Source organism: Ambystoma mexicanum, chromosome 8, assembly GCF_040938575.1.
Source record: "Ambystoma mexicanum isolate Mex_15411 chromosome 8, UKY_AmexF1_1, whole genome shotgun sequence".
In the NCBI taxonomy this organism is placed as follows: Eukaryota; Metazoa; Chordata; class Amphibia; order Caudata; family Ambystomatidae; genus Ambystoma; species Ambystoma mexicanum.
This window is the reverse complement of record NC_090929.1, coordinates 857062959-857080707: the sequence shown is the minus strand read 5'-3', so window position 1 is coordinate 857080707 and position 17749 is coordinate 857062959. Positions and strand designations below refer to the sequence as shown.

The 17749-nt window shown below is 42.8% G+C and overlaps 1 protein-coding gene across 1 annotated transcript in view; it reads left to right on the top strand.

Moving 5' to 3' along the window:
* SGPL1 (sphingosine-1-phosphate lyase 1) overlaps nt 1-17749 on the top strand; it is a 744463-nt gene that overhangs the window by 218246 nt on the left and 508468 nt on the right. Inside the window, exon 7 of the mRNA XM_069610737.1 lies at nt 12101-12189. Within this exon, the coding sequence (XP_069466838.1) occupies nt 12101-12189 (89 nt within the window). The remainder of the gene's footprint in view (nt 1-12100; nt 12190-17749) is intronic.

Sequence of the window (17749 nt, the reverse complement as noted above, 5' to 3'; positions counted from 1 at the left end):
CGAATAGCGTTTATTTGAAACAATCCCCACATTAAGGATCCAAGCAAAGAGGTAACCCAGCACCCTTGTAACTTCATATCCGCCATTGTCCTTCATACGCTGTGTATGGAGGATCAAGGACATTTCCTTGGGGCCTTTCGACAACTCGTTGGCCACTGATAATCCAAGAGGTGCCTTTAAACCATGATGTCCGCTGCTCCCTTGCAACCTGAGAGAAAGGAAAGAAACAAGGGGGTAGCATGTACAGAAGACAGCACAGGTTTTAATAACCTGACTTCCAAATTACAGTTGGTAACCATTGCTACTATGTCTATGAATTGCAGTACCCTGAGGGGCTCCGATATGGAGGTATACATTAATAATACCACTGCACACTGCAGGCAATTTATATGAATATCTATTCAACAATACCAACTAGCATGAACGGAAGCGCAGAGATCCACAGGCATGCTATGGCGTCTGGCATCTCCTTTTGGAAAATCTCATATCCAAATGTTGGTATTCTGTGATCCGTATGCCATGCTGAAATGACAATGAAATATATAAACATGGACATAAGGCATAGCAAACCACACCTCAAGGGGGAAAATAATTTCCTGCAGCTACTGACCAGAGAGATGACAAATCTGTTTGAGGCAAACATATTGCAAATAAAATGTACTCTATGCCCCTGATGGTAACATTATGATATAAAGCCTTGCCCTCTGTCACCTTTGGTATTCCTGGAATGCTTTGTAGAACAGATCAAGTTATGACCTACACTTTCTTTGAATATAGGAAGTTATGCCCCTTAGTGGGAAATATTTTAGACGTAGACTACTAGCAGACTCTATCTCAATGGGACGAAGAGAACCTCACCAAGTTTAACCATCTCTGATAACTGTTGAAAATTGCAACCGTTAGGTCACAGATTATACACTCTGGGATCACAGGGATTGGAATGTGTGTATTAAAATATACCGTGAAGGATCATTCAAACCAAATGGGGAGTGCGCCAGAAAATACAAAACAGAACAGACACTTGTAAAGGAAATTAACTGCCCGAATTCAAAAGGTAACTAAAACGTAAGGTGACTCCTACATGAATGCTGAGCAAAACACATTCAAAGCAAAGGGAATGCGAAAATGAGTGGCACTTTCCATATTTCCCAAATGTGTTGCATTACATTGAAACCAAGCATTTAAATGTTTCACATCAGAGGATCTTCTGCCTCAGGATAAAAAATAGCAGAAACAGGTTGAGGCAATTTACCAATAGGAATATTCTTTGTAAAGGGTACCTCCCATTCAAAAATTAACCGTTAAGAGAAATAAAATACTTTCTGTGAACTATAAAAATGGAACAGTTCATTAAGATTGAGTCATGTAGCTATGTTAACATAAGGAACAAGACACCTTGCGCAGACTCATCTACGGCCTGCTCCCTCGCCATTATCGCATCTCTCTTGCCAATATACATATTATGAGGTGTCATGTGATCCTTTGACTGGATAAGTCACCTTAATCCTCTCTTAGCCATTTAATACTAGTCGTTTTGTCATAGTCTCAATAGGCATGGCCTGCTGATGACCTGAAAAAGATTCTGAGGCGAAAAAAAACCTACCCAGTGTGTATCCCAGGGATATAAGGTGCAAAATAAACCCTCTGATGCAATGGGAAAGAAACTTCCTGACACCAATAACGTTGAAACCAGACAAGTGTGAAAACCTGCCCATTGGAAGGAAAATACCCTATGACAATTATACGATAGTATCTTTGCAATTACAATCCTCTACTCCAGAATAACTCAGGTATGAAAAGAGCTACGATAAACCTGGGATAATACTCGACTCTGTGTCTTTGAAATAATCTAAACCCCCCATTCACAACAGTGAGCGGGATTAGCCATTCTGTGCCCAGACCGGAGGCTTCCTATTATGCAAGTTTAAAGCTCTTTTGCAAAGGCCTATTTCAGAAGTTGTGAGTAAACCATGTGTTACACCACCAAATTGCATCTGTTAACTCTCTGATACTAAACTATATGTATCCCAACAAGCTAATGTTGACACCATTGCATGTCATAGTCAAGCTGGACAGAAAGAAATGGTGATCATATATTGATAGTCACATTTTCTGTTTATATTCTATGTCCCAGAGGATTCGTACCAGGTACCTAGGAGGAGGTGAAAGTCATGTAATAAATCCATTTATAAGCATACCTGGAAATCGCCAGTAGGCCCCAGGTACGAACCTTGGATCAAGGAGATGGAAAGATGGACGGTAGCAGAAACTAGGGCCTGGGAGGAGGGGAACAACCGGGGTGGGGAAGACTCGAGCACCACACTGGAGGGCCTGGAAGACCCTTCTGAGAGACATGATCCTCTCAACAAGCTACAAACCCCCCTGAATCCACCCCTCGCACTACCCATGTACTGTAGCATCAATCCCACACACACACTCCCTCGTCACGTTCCATGAAGAGCAGACAGAGCCCAATGGAGCAGAGGCTGGGGTTCGACTATGAATCAAGGACTACGATAACTCAGAGGACAAAAAGACAGTCATTGTTACCACTCTTATTTGTTTATTTGTTTGTTGTTTAATGCTATCCATGCCCTATATGGCATACGTGATTTGTAACGCAAGATTTGACACACACCATGATTGTAATGGTTCTGTTTATAACCGTAAATGCCAATAAAAAACATTTAAAAATAAAATACCCGCTGAACCAGCCTAGGGAAACTAAGGGAAGAAACCGCACTAATCAAGCAGATGGAAATCATCAAAGATTTAAGTAAAATAAACACTGTCCACTTAGGACAAAGACATTTGGACCCAACAAAATTCTCTTCTTAATGATAGAAAGTAGGCAATATGGTTGTTCCATCCGCTTGGGTAGAGGAATCAATTCAGTGGAGGGGCAATTATGCTATATACAGATGTTGGACACTTGAAAACACGTCTTACCAGTGGAGAATGCCACCTTCATACCAGCAGAAAATGTCCTCTGTTAGTGTGAGCAGACGCAAGAGAATGTATGCCCTCCATGCCATGTTAGCTTACGGGACTGATGGCGTGTGCAGCCTTGAATAGAAACGTCTGTGAAGCGAACCTGAACTATTATTTGAACTTTGCTGGCAAGCTAAAGGGCTGTGATTGACAGCTCATGAGGCTAGAGGAGACTGTGTGTCACTTTTTCATTTGTGCTTGCGGCACTTCTGACCTGAAACATTAATAAAATGTTCTGATCTTTTCACATCCAAAAGGAAATGAGGGACCCACATGTTGGAAACATGCCTTAATTCCCCTAAGAGCTGCACATGTTAATTGTGACTTTCCACCACCCCGCCAGTTTAATTTAAAGCTAGAAGAAATCATTTTCATTTGACTGGACTTGAAAGTTCTGTGACCACATTCAAGAATGCAATAAGTAAGGATTCATATTGCCACCAACAATCAAAAAACAAGGCCAGATCTCCCAACAATAAAATGTTAACAGTACAATAGCATGGTAGCATTGTATACATACATACCAACCAGCAACCCAAGAACAAATGCATCTAAGTAGGATGAAGACATGATTGCTCCTCAGATCACGTTTACATAGAAATAGATCTATGAGGGTCTTTTCCACCTCTGCCGCAGCCAATCCAGCACATGTCCCTTGCGGAGTCCCGCAAGGCTCCTGCGTATCGCCCACGTTGTACAACGTGTTTACTAAACCGCTCTTTGATATTCTTGACTATCTGGGTGTCTTACATGAATTATGCTGACGACACCCAGATACTCATCCCCATCACTGGCGACTATGTAACTGATGTCAACGCACTCAACTGAGTCTATTCAGTCATCCAGGCCTGGATGGCACACCACAGGCTCTGCCTTAATGATGAAAAAACTGAGTTACTCATCCTAGGCTCTCAGCCCAAACTCACTAAACTTGACCCTAAATATAACGCCTTCATTATCGATGGAAATGTCATTTAAATCACCAACGTCACGAAAAAACTTGGAATCTACCTAGATTCCACGCTCTCCCTCAACAGACGAACCAATTCAGTAGCCTCAGCCTCATCGTACATATGTAAACTCATCACAGCTTGTCGCCCCTTCCTCACTACTGACAATTGCCTGATACTAGCCAGAACCCTCATCATGTCTAAAATGGACTATTGTAAAGCCCTCTATTTAGGGACTAGTCAAAGAAACCTTGACAAACTTCAGGTCACCCAAAACAATGCCATTAGGTCTGCCCTCAATATCCCTAGGCGCTCACACATTTCTTTCACTAGGCGCAACCTACATTGGCTACCCATTACACGCCGTATTTCACTCAAAACACTTGTTCTAACACACAAGGCACAAAACAATGCTGCACCTGCTTACTTGTCCTCGCGCTTTACACAACATATAGCATCTAGACCACTGAGATCAGCACAGGTGCACACATTAACCATCCCTAGCTTCAAGTTTCAGACAGCTAGGGGCTCGAGTTTCCCAGTTCTGGCTGCTAAGTTGTGGAATGCCCTTCCTAATGATCTCAGGAATGTACCAGCCACCCAATCCTTCAAAAACAGAACTAAACGTTGGCTTCATGAACAAGATGCACTGACCTCCGCATTGTAATTCTCACAGCAGTCACCTGCAATCAGGCCTCCCACTGTACATACTGTATATTTGACCTCTCTGCCAGTCCATGCATTATCTATGATCTGTTACTATTCTTGCTGTAAATCTTGTATATATAATGTAATATTTGTACCTACGAAAAACAAAATGCAATACTCCGCAGTGACCACTGGATGTCGGACTATGCACAGCATGTGAATCTAAGCAGATACAACCATCAGAAATCCTTTTACGTTAAGTAATGCATTGTCTTATTATATACGAGATACATCAGTATTATAAGTAGGGAAAGAGGAAGGAGTCTGCTCAAGCTTTCAGATTCAAATAACTTTTGTCCTTCACTCAAGTTCTGTATTCCAGAACTCACAAAGCTTGTGACATCTCCACCAATGAGATGTGACACGTGAAACCATGGTGAAGTCAGGCATGTCTCTATTCCGCCAGGCAAGCTTCCTTTCACTTGGCTGAGCTGAGGTACTACACATCGCCCTTCCTTTACAATGTTCTGGAAACAATAGTCTGATGACAGAACAAAAAATTAAAATTGAAAAGTCACACATAGTCCTCCATCCGTTTCGGTAGGCGATATGGTCTTCCTCATCTGGACTTGCATCCAAAATCTCTGGAATTAACTGACAAGGAACCATCTTTTGATCTGTTTTTAACAGGTGTACATTTCCTCTTCCCCACATCCATATCACTTCCAGACCCACATTTTCCACCTTTCACACCCAAACTGACGTTCTCACTGCCATTCTTGTTACACTTGCTGTCCTCGCATACACAAATCCTCTCAACATTCCAGACCCTTCCATCCTCCGTTCTAACTGCATGGCGAAATGCCTCTACTACTCTAATAGGCTTAGACCACCTACATGGGCCCACTCTAAGGGCAAGAGGAAGTAGTATCCTAACAAACCTACCCACAACAGTGGCCATATCATACTTGTCAGTGTACTTTCTTAGCAAAAACAATCTTTTTCTTCCTTTGAACCTCTCTGATCTTGTCACGTACTGTACCCAAGTCCTTCTCTAATCCCTTACCTTTGTTGTCTAACCACACCGGAGCCAATTTAGTATTGGCCTTCCTCCCTCTACTGAGTTCGAAAGGCGAAAGACTTGTACTGGAATGTGGCGTGAAGCGATGAGCGATCACCCTTTCCCTGACTGCTTCCTCCCAGTTCATACCATTGGACCAAGCCATTCTGATCGTCTCCTTCAATATCTTATTGAAACGTTTAACCATCTCGTTGGTCTGGGGGTGGTAAATAGAGCTTGTTCTATGCTCAATAGAATATTTACTACAAAAATCAGCCACCTCCTTGGATTTAAATTGAGTACCATTATCAGAAAGAATGCTCCCCGAGTACCCTTGCCTCTCACAGATGGTAGATAGAAAATCAGTTACTGTTTTCCCCGTAATACTAGATGCAATAAACACTTCCACCCACCTGGTGAGGAGATCTATAATCACCAAACAATACCTTTGCATTCCATTATTACACAATGGGCCTAAAATATCCATTCCTACATCCTTCCATACTTTGCTAGGAATCTCAGTGATTCCATCGGTTGTCTCACACCCACTTATCTTTTTTCATCATTACAACAAAGGATACAGTCCCTGATGTAGCGTTCACTCTGCAAATCGCATCCTGGCTACCAGAAGTCATTCCTTATTCTTTGTTTGGTCTTTATAACACCCTGATGACCTTCATGTCCCAGTTCAAGAACCCTCTGGCTGAGGCCTGACGGAGGAATTATTTCATCTCCTCTCATAACAAATTTATCATGCACATGCAACTCATCTGCAACGGACCAGAAAGCAATCAAATTGGCATCTTCAAATTTTGAATTATTTAACAAATTCTGGCAATTGAGTAACTCCTTTAAACATTTGAGACTCTCATCTCGCTCAGCATCGTCCCACTCAGACTTTGAAATCGAAGCTGCCTCAATACTTAGTACCACTTCCATGTCATCCTCTCCGTCATCAATTTCTGAAATATTCGTTAGGCGAGACAGTCAGCCGTGACATTCTTAACTCCAGGAACATATACTACTGTGTAATTGAATTCTTGTAGGATCATCGCCCATCTTCTGATTCTATTAGAAACTTTGTCCAGACCTTTTGACATGAATACATGAGTCAGTGGTTTGTGGTCTGTTCGGAACTCAACTTCGTTTCCCCATATAAAACTTTTGAACTTTTCAGCTGCCCACTTTATCGCCAATGCTTCCTTTTCGATTGCAGCATATGATAACTCTGCCCCTTTAAGCAACCTTGAAGCGAAAGCAATTACAACCTCACAACCTTTATTCTCTTGGGTGACAACAGCCCACCAGCCTACATTACTAGCATCAGTCGTGATGATTATCTTCTTGTCGGTGCAAAAATTCTTCAAAGCAGGAGCTGATCCCATAGCAACTTTAATGAAATTGAACTCTTCTTCACAATCATCGTTCCACTCGAAAGTCTTCCTCTTGAGTAATTCCCGTAATGGAACAGTGTGAATAGCAAAGTCTTTGACAAATTTGTAGTAATACTCCGCCATTTCAATAAATGTACGGACTTCTTCCTTATTGCACGGCCTTGGCATCTTATTGATCGTGTCAACTAGTTGTGGTCTTGGAGAAATTCCTTCAGCAGAGATCCTATGTCCTAGATACTCTATTTCGGAACAGTTGATTTTACATTTGTCCTTACTCAGTCATTCCTGCTCTAAATAATTTCTCACATACATAATGCAACCTCTCATTATGCAAATTATGACTGTTGGCATGGACCAAAATGTCATCTTGGAAGCAAATCATACCAGCTGCACCCTCAAACAATTTGTGCATTACCTTCTGGAAGACCGAGGCTGCAGACACCAACCCAAATGGCATCCTTTTGAATTGATAAAGTCCATCCAGCGTAATAAATGCAGTAAGATTCCTGGAACACTTATGCACTCTAATCTGGTGGTATGCAGAAGTCAGATCCAAAGTGGAAAAGAACTTTGAAGGACCAATTGTGGAGACTATTTCATGTATGTTGGGGAGAGGATGTCGATCAGGAATAACACACTTTTTCAATTCACGCATATCTACACAAATTCTTAGTTTGCCAGATTTCTTTCTTATGACAACAAAAGGCGAAACCCATTCACTAGCATCAATGCTTTCAATAATCCCCATTTCCTCCATCTTTCTTATCTCTTTTCTGACTTCATCTCACATGGACAAAGGAATGTTTCTCAATTTCTGGGCTACAGGGTTATGATTTGGTCTCAACTGTATTTGATGTACATAGCCCTGAAGACATCCCACACCATCTCGAAAAACAGCTTGCATAATATCGCTATTGTTTGCTTTATTCGTGACACAACCTTTACTCATTTCACTTCCATCATTACTTATAGCAAACACTGATTCTTCAATGGTAGAGTCTAACTTGACCTCCAATTTACTCTGATGAGTCCAACTTAGGAGCGGTGTCCTGCCTCCATTGGTGATGTAAATTTTACCTTTAGCTCTCCTATCTTTAAACTTCAATTTTCCACAATACCATCCTATGGTGTCAATTTTCAATCCACCGTAAACTCTGGGGTTTATATCGGTCTCATGCAGATATTCATGCTTCTCCTTGTTCCATAGATGTCGTGGCAACAGCGGGTACTTGGCACCGGTATCAATCATCATATTTAATTCTACACCATCAACCGAAACCATGGCTTGGGGACTCTCCAGAAATTCTTCGTCATCATCCCCAGTAATGGCAAATACGCATTCTTGCTCTTCTCCACCACTATGGCCACTATCTGAGTTGCCCCCTATCCAATTAGTAGAGGTATTACGGAATCTGCAGCGCTTTGAATAATGACCTCTGCCTCTGCCTTTGCTGCAAATGATCTTCAAAGCCGGGCATTCTGGATCATTAGCCCAGTGATTGACACTGTCGCATCTGTAACACCTTCCTTGGCGTCTCTTTTTAGAGTTTATGGATTGCTTGTCAGGACTATTTATTCTGTTATGATCACTAGCAGCTCCTTTATAACTAGACTTGTGTTTCCCTTTATCAGGTTGTGATGTTCCATATTGTTTATTGGGTACCTTTCGTCTGACAAACATTGTTGACCATAGATATGAACTCATTTCCTTCAGCAGTGTTACTGAATCCTTTGACAGACTTACTATTACAATTTTCAATTTGCACATGTTTCATTTTATTTTCCAATTCTTTGACACATTCCTCCGTATGTTCCACTTCCTTCGCCACGCGAAGTACTGTGTCCAAACGTGGGTCATTTTCTGACCAAAGTTTTTCTCTTACTTTGGCACTGCGGCATTCCAGCATGAACTGGTCCCTCAGCCTCTCATCAAGCTGCTCATTGAAATTACATTACTTGGACAATTTTCTCAGAGCGGTAATGAATTTTTCAACACTTTCTCCCTCCTCTTGTGTTCTTTTCCCAAATTTGTACCTCTCTAAAATAATGCTTATTTTCTTTTCAAAGTGTTTGTCAATCTTCTTGACAGCACCCTGATATTCATTGATATCAACACTTTCATCCATTGACAGTTCCGGCAGGGTTTCATACTTCTCATGCCCAGCTGGTCCCAAATAATGCAGCAGCAATGATCTTCTTTTTTCTGCACTACAATTTGGGCCACAGACCACTTCAGCATAATGCTCAAATGATTTTATCCATCTCTTCCATGGAATGCTAGGTTCATCGGTACTTGGCATAAAAAACGCAGGCGGGGGAACACTGCTAAAAGCCATGATGCAATATGGTAAGTTGTTGACGAATAATTATATTAAAGTCTTTAGAAATGGTGCATACTACTTGTCCATTAATGTGCTCCACACAGTCTTTGATATTGATATTGCATATTCTGAGACTGCCGTGGCAATTGCATTGGATTAGAAGTAAAAGAATGGAGTCTGTGAGTATTGCAGCCTGTTTAAGTTCATGCGCAAATTTCTGTCCAGTATTGTTCATCAATTATGCACTGAGTATGCAGATTGCAAGCGTGTATGCTCTCTGTAGGACCTCGTATGCAGGGACTGCCAATAAAACCTGCCTGCGAGCAGTAGCAAAATGTATAGATCTGCTTATGGCAATGCTGCCGAGTATTAGTGAAACGTGTGTTCCTTTAAAAGGCGTCGCCGCTGCGATCCTCGGAAAGTAGAGCACAGCGCATGCGCGCACGGCAACATAGGAAGTAACGGAGTAACCAGCCCTGTGGATGCGCATGAAAGCAATCGTGCGCAACGAATATGCCGGTATGGACAGGATGATTGAATCACTTGGGGCAGAGCGCGTTACCTTCCGGAGACACGCACGGGGCCACTGCAACGCTCGGGCATGAGCAGAGCAGCTCAGTGTTAACAGCCGGCAGATCGCTGATGAAGTAATCCTCATAGCCAATTGTAGTATCACGATGGGGAAATGGACAATACACAAAGTAAGTTATAATGGCTTATAAATATATTTATTATATACGAAATACATCAGTATTATAAGTAGGGAAAGAGGAGGGAGTCTGCTCAAGCCATCAGATTCAAATAACTGTTGTCCTTCAACTCGAGTTCTGTATTCCAGAACTCACAAAGCTTATGACGGCTCCACCAATGAGACGTGACATGTGAAACCATGGTGAAGTCAGGCATGTCTCTATTCCGCCAGGCAAGCTTCCTTTCCCTTAGCTGAGCTGAGGTACTACACATTGTCAAGCCTATAGGTTTTATTGTTCATGAGCAGCACATGCATGGAATCGTGGGACACAAAACTCTGACCTATTTTCTGGGAGCACCTTTAGGTGCAGCGTCTGACAAATGTAGCAACCCCAGGCAGTCACTGCCAAGCAGGCAGAAGGTGTTAACAATACCAGGTCAATAGCAATACACTGCCGAGCAGGCAGACACTGCTACTGCCGAGCAGGCAGAAAGGGTAACGCCAGTACCAGGCACCCACCTGGTCCCATTATTACGTCAATCTGACAAGCAGCCATGAGAGAAACTTAGCCTGTATAAGTGGAGCATTTAGGGTTCCAGTATGTGAGTGAAAATATTCAGGCAGCAGGGATGTAAATTAAGTGTACCAAATGACATACATAAATATATAAATGTATGTATGCAGAAGGATGCACACGCAGAGTGCCTTTCTGTCCTCAACTTCCATGTTGTAGAGCAAGAGTATCCAAACACTGCAATAATTGGTTGACTTCCAAAATGACATACATAAATTCATAAACGCATGTATGCAGCGAAGGGCACCCGAGCAGTGCGCCTTTCCCCTACCCCCTCACTGCTTTGTTGTGGAACTTTGCAGGCAAGGCCTGATAATACAGCAGTTTTGCGCTTTAAGGGTTAAGCTAAATTATAAATTATGTAGAGCCTCTGTACACACTGGAGCCGTGCGTCGCATGACATCTGCTCAGTGTTTCCTGGCAACCAGCATACAACAGCCTTGTTCCCACACCTGGGTTTAAAGGAAGGGAGCACCACTTCCTTTGCATATCTCAACGTCTGTTGGCTGCGCTCCTGCCTCTCTGTTCTGCATTTCTCCGTTCACCTGTCTTGGGTGCTTCCAGCTTGTTCTCTTCTGCCATGCTGCTCCTTGCTGCCTTCTCACCTTGTGTCGTCCTTGCCTTGCTCCTCTCTTGTGGTTCATGCTAGTGTGCTGCTCCTGTGGTTTACCCTTGCGGGTGGCAGCTTTTATTCCACTATCTACCTCAGTGGGGCCCCAGTCCATTGCCTTATACTGTTCATGCATCGCGTTAAATCTGGGGTACCCAAATCTGGGGTACCCTCCCGTGGTGTTGGAAGACTTATGCTGCCTCATGCCTCCTAGGGACTGTGGTCTTGGTTGGCGGATGCTGGGTGGGTTTATCCGGCATTGCTTTTGTGTGATTCTGGTCCCAGTGGACATTGTGGCGACTCCATCCCAACGGACCCTAAGATCAGAAACACGCCAGCGCTCAATATTGCTTGACAGTTGGTTTGGTTGTTTCTCGAGTACCCCACCCAGCAGCATCTGACCAAATGGTCTCCTAAAATGAAGCCAATTATATCCGGTGTGTAACTGATGTCCAGTGAAAAAGCGGCAGATGAAAAATTTAGTCCCATTGATGAAAGGAGTGCTGCTTCTTTCGTCACCGTAACAGTTTTTAACAATTTCATAGCAGTAGTGTCTGGGATCCTCCGTGATGATCTGCAAACACTATTGTAAACTGGTTTCAAGCTGTTTTCTCGGCCAGAAAAGAATGGGCACCTGCTCCGTGATGCCTGTGCACAACGCGTAGCATAGGAAGTGTATGCAAACCTATATGCTTGAAAACTCCACCAGGATGGGGTTTGTTTTTTCCGAAAAAGAAAAATGTGCCAGATTTCGTGACTTAAGTCACACAAAGCAATAGAGATTTTAACAATTTTCTGGAAACTGCTTTGCATCTATCATTATGCTGAAACTATTACCTGATCAGCTTTATTTTTGTTTAGGTGACCTCTGGTGGAACAGAAAGCATCCTGATGGCCTGCAAGGCATACCGGGACATGGCTTTTGAGAGCGGGATCAAGAAGCCAGAACTGTAAGTTATTTTGGTTTTGAAACTCTTAGTTAATGTAAGAAAAATGACTATTAGACTGGCATGGCTGTAAAATGTAATTCTACGCAGCAATCCACTTGTCTACTTTGTAAAATCACTGAAATCTTAACTCAATTTGGAGAATGTACTTGCATTTACTGAAAGGCGAGATGTAATTTGTATCTCTATCTTTACAATGCCACTGGCAGGTTTATTCTCTGTAGTGTCTCGGTGTCCTGACTCGAAATTCAGCCACTTTTAAGGAGCTCTTTTATAACTGACCCTCTTGATTTGTTTAGAATCGACCATCATGACGTCAGTAACTGGAATTTCTTGTTGATACACTGAAGCTTCTGTAGCTCTATCCTGATCACCCACCTACATAAAGTCTGTTCTGCTTGTTTCAGACAAATATTGGTACTAAAGCATGAGAATTCATCAGTTGCAGTATTTATTGGTAGTTCACTTGAAATTATAATTGAATCATGTTGAAAAATTAAGTTATACTCATGAACCCTAATGTTAAATTCACAGAAGGGAAGTTGGGTCCTTGAGATCCTTGTTGTGATCTTGTGGTGAATTTTTGCCACTTTGTTTTAAAAATATATTTTTTTGGATAATGTCCTTAGTTTTCCTTAGTTTTCACAGTGAGGGGATTTTTTCCCCTTTCCTTGTTGCTGCTTAAGGTCCTAAGTATAAAGTTCCGTGATTTCCACTTGTTATGATCTTGTGGTGAATTTTCCCACTTAATGATAGTTTCCTTAATGTTTCCCTTACTGTTATTTTCACAGTGAGGGGATTATTTTCACTCCTTGTTGCTCCTTGAGGTCCTAGGTATAAAGTTCAGTGTTTTCCACAGTAAGGGAAACTAACATTAAGGAAACTATATATTTTTTTAAAAAGTGGCAAAATTCACCACAAGATCATAACAAGTGGAAATCACGGAACTTTATACCTAGGACCTTAAGGAGAAACGAGGAAAGGTGGGAAAAATCCCCTCACTGTGAAAATTAAGGAAATTATCCCAAAAAAAATGTTTTTTAATACAAAGCGTAAACAATTCACCACAAGATCACAACAAGGATCTCTAGGACTCAACTTCCCTTCTGTGAATTTAACATTAGGGTTCATGAGTATTCCTTCATTTTTCAACATGATTCAATTATAATTTAAAGTGAACTACCAATAAATACTGCAACTGATGAATTCTCATGCTTCTGTTTGCCATTTATACTCTTTTGATCAATCTCAGTCTGTTGACGCTTTTCAGGTAATACACTTTCTTTTTCGTCTCTTACATCCATTGGGCAGCCTCAATGGTAGTATTACCTTGCAGCCACAGACACCATAGTCTATAAGACCGTCAGCCAATACAAAAGAGCTTGCTGTAAAGATTGCGTTGAGGTTGCAACCGACACTTTAAATATTGGTACTGAGCACACATAATGTGGATGTGATGGTACCAATATTTCAGTGTGTGACTGATGCATGCTCGAGGATGTCGGGAGGTGCAATTAGACTTCGTAGGTGTGCAGCGAGATTCGATGCACTGCAGCCCAGACAGTGATCCTTAAGGCCACAGTGATGCTGTGCACTTCTGCCTCTCTTCCCCATCTCCATTCATACCAGGTCTCCATCTTCATGGGTTTGTACGTAGGCCCTCATTGTGAACTTAATGAATAGTCAGTGTTTGCAAATCCTGATCCTATTACCACCTGAAAAATTAGGAAAGCAGCGTGTGGTAAATACCACTTGACTGATTTTCAGTAACTCCTGCCACTGTGGTTGAAATTAAAACAGTAAGAGCCCAGCAGTAGTTTATTTTTCTCTTATGTGAAAGGGAGTGCAATTTTTTTTCTGCTCACCATTGCAATTTTTATGTTGTTAGATTGTGTGAACATCGGATGATTGCATTACATCTGCATTGCAATGGCAATTTGACAAAGGTTACAAATTACACTTTTAGGCATTTTCAAAAAATGTAATTAGCTATATGATCCCCGTCTGTACAAAGCTTTTTTCATCCTTTAAACAAGGATGGCAATATAATGAAAAAAATAATGCACAAAGATTTGAACAAAAAACTGCCACCCTCTGAATGGCTGAATAGTGTTTGTGTAAACCTGGGAATAGACCTCTATCCACCGGTGGCTAAGCGTCTATAAAACTCCAGGAGCTGCAACATATCAACAGACCTGAAAGTTGATTGCATCATGGTGGCCTGATTCCGACACCATAATTATTTTATTCAGACAAAGTAGGATCTCGGTGTGATTCGTAAAAACCCTCTATTGCTGGCTGTTTCATAGCCTTTCAAGCAATTTGTGGCTAGTCTGACTCACAGGCCAGTTCACTAAGGAGAGAATTTGCAAATCCTCCAAAGAATCCTTCATCTCTGCTGTCCTTGGCCTGTCACAGTAGCTTGTTTGCCAACCCCGAGTCTAGTCTTGGAGGGGGATCACAGAGGACCAGTGGTTTCATTTCCTTTGGACAAGAAAGCAGCTTCACTCTCACATGTTCCTTTTTATTCTCCTCCCTTGACCACCTTTTTTTTTCTTCTTCAGAAGTCTTCCATAGTTGCTTCTGAGTTGCCAGTGTTTTCTGGGACTGTGGACCAAAAATATGGTACTACATTTTGGAATCAACTAGCTTAGGTCTGCTCCTTTGCATAGGACAGGTTACCTATCCCCGTAGACCTCCAAAATTTAACCAATTGCTCCTAAAGTAGGCTTTCCAGGCATTGACCCAGGAACAGGACCAGTCCGTCATTCAAAACGAGGATTGACTCCACAAAGAGTTGACCAATGCATATTTATACATTACCATTTGACAGCTCAACTAAAAAAAGAAATCTTGTTTTGGGTGTAGGAAAGTGGGTTAACTTTACACTGGGTATCGCTCCCAAGTGTTTTCACCAAGGTCAGACTGAGCTTGCGGCTCATTTGGAATGCTATGGTAGTAATAAATAGCTGGTTAGAGGACTTCCAGGCAAGGATTTTACTGGGGAAAGCCCACAAAAATACTCTTTCGCCATGGAGTCCTTTATTGATTTAAGTATTGTGATGGTTCCCACCCTTCATGTTGCGAACATCTGGAACCTCAATCATTTATTAGCTACTATTAGAAATTCCACTTTGAAAAAAAATTCCCTGCAAAAAGATATGTCAAAATAGACTGCCTTAGCATTTCTCTGGTGGTAAGCACTCCATGCAGAACAGTTTAGCCCAGCTCACCAGCTTATTCTTCTGCCTGTTGGTGAAAGGAACTACTTGAAAGTCTTGTTTTTATATAGTTTATGTCTGTTTTAGCAGACAGGAAATGGTACTTTTTAAGGCTTGGCAGATGTTTTATTCTTTTATTCTGGTGCTTGCCAGCCAATCTGTAACATTCAGCAATGGGGAGGATAATCCACCTGGACAAGGTTGGTTTGGTAACAGCCTGGTCCAACCGGTGACCAGTGTATCTCACAAAATGTTGGTTGTCCACTCTGACCCTGGACAGCCTAGTAATATAAAAGCTCAAAGCTCTCCTAGGGTCCAACCTATGGAGTATCTCCTCTTCCTTACAAGGATAAGGAGGAGGATAGAAAGCAGGAAGTACCACCTTCCGGCTCAGATGAAACTCGGACACAACCTTGGGTAGGAAGGAATGACGTACCCTCAGTACAACCCTATCCCCGTGGAACACGGTAAAGGGTTGTTTAGGCGAAAGTGCCTGCAACTTGCTCACTCTGTGAGCAGATGTAACTGCAGTCAAGTAAATTGTCTTGAAGGTCAACATTCTCAAAGGATAAGAGTGCAAAGTTTCAAACCGAGCACCCATCAAGAATTTCAAAACTAGATTCAGATCCCAAACCGCCACCTGAAAAGGGGTCAGCAGGAACACATTCGTGAGCCCTTTTAAAAACTGGGTTATCTAAGGAATCTTAAAATAAGAACATTCTTCAGACGAGCGCTTGAAAATAGACAGGGCTGTCAGGTAACCTTTAATGATACCCACAGAAGACCTTTGTGGGCCAAAGAAAGCAATAAAGAACCATCCAAATGGAACACTGAAAAGGATTGACATTGTGTCCTCGGCACCAGTCGCAAAACTTTCGGCAACGGTACAGGGATTTGGTTGCCGGACGCCTGGCCAAAAGCAACACCTCAATCACGTCATCTGGGAGGTCCCAATTCTTATATCTCAACCTTTCAGAAACCAAGGGTGAAGGTTGAGAGTCTTGACCTTTGTATGGAGAACAAGATCCCCCTTGCGTAAGAGAAGAACCTCTCTGTGGGGAAGACGGCACGGAGGACAGATGGACATTTCTAGAAGGTCCGGGTGCCACGCTCGCCTGGTCCAATCCGGAGCAATTAGGATCATGTGGGGCCCAAAGCTCTGTAACCTCCTTAGAACTTGAGGAATGACGGGTACCGGAGAAAATACGTACATAAGTGGGAATCACCAATCCACGACGAACGCGTCCCCTAAAGCTCTTCTCGGAGGAAATGACCTTGAGCAATATGTCTCCCACTTCCTGTTGGCACCAGTCATGATCAGATCCACTTGAGGGGTTCCCCAAAAGGCAAAGATCTCCTGAATGACTTCCTGAGCCGACTCCCACTCGTGGGAGACCGCGCTCTGCCTGCTGAGAGCGTCCGCCACCGCATTCTACTCTCTGGCAGGATGAACTGCCAAGAGTGAGATTCTCTGCTGTATTGCCCAGAACTAGAGCTGCATCACCTCCTGCACATCAGTAGCAACCCTACAACCCCTTTTTGTTGAGGTAATGCATGGCCACTGTGTTGTCCGTCATGATCAGGACACTCTTCCCACGCACAAACGGCACAAAAGCCTTCAGGACTAGCCTGATGACTCTCGGCTCCAATCGATTTATGTGAAGTCTGGACTCCGACGGAGACCAATGACCGCTGGTGGTCAGTTTGTTGGCGTGAGCCCCCCATCCTGTGAGCGAAACATCCGTCACTACCGTCACCTCCGTCCACAGTTGCCAAAACGGCTCTCCCTTCATCAGATTCCCTTCGCTGGCCCACCACAGAAGATCCCGTGAGACCTTGAGCGGAATCTGAAGGAGATCCAACATCTTGCCTGAGAATTGGGATCACTGCGTCCTGAGGGCCCATTGAAGGAGGCCTTCGGGGGACATCTACCCGACGCCATCGACGCAGGACGCACTCTGCCAAAAAATTTCCGAAGCAGCAGATACTTTGGAGGACACAATCCATTCGAAAATGCTATTTCCCCACTCCCAGTAAACCCCCAACCTCAGCCTTCGAGGGGTACTTTCAAACTCCCCAATCTCCCCCTCCCCATTTCCAACAAATACTGAGACGAGTAGGCGTCAACTAAGACAAGTAAATATTACACACAGAAATAACATGGGGAAAGTAAGGGAAACAGACTATAGAAAGAACTTAAACTGTCCCACTAATGGGAGTCAGGCAGTCAGGCATTTACTAACTATCACTCACACCGGACTCCACTTTTCACAACTATAAAAGTTGTGGTCTTTTTCAAGAGTGAGCAAGGTGGGAATGCTGTCTGGACCAGAGGAGCCAAG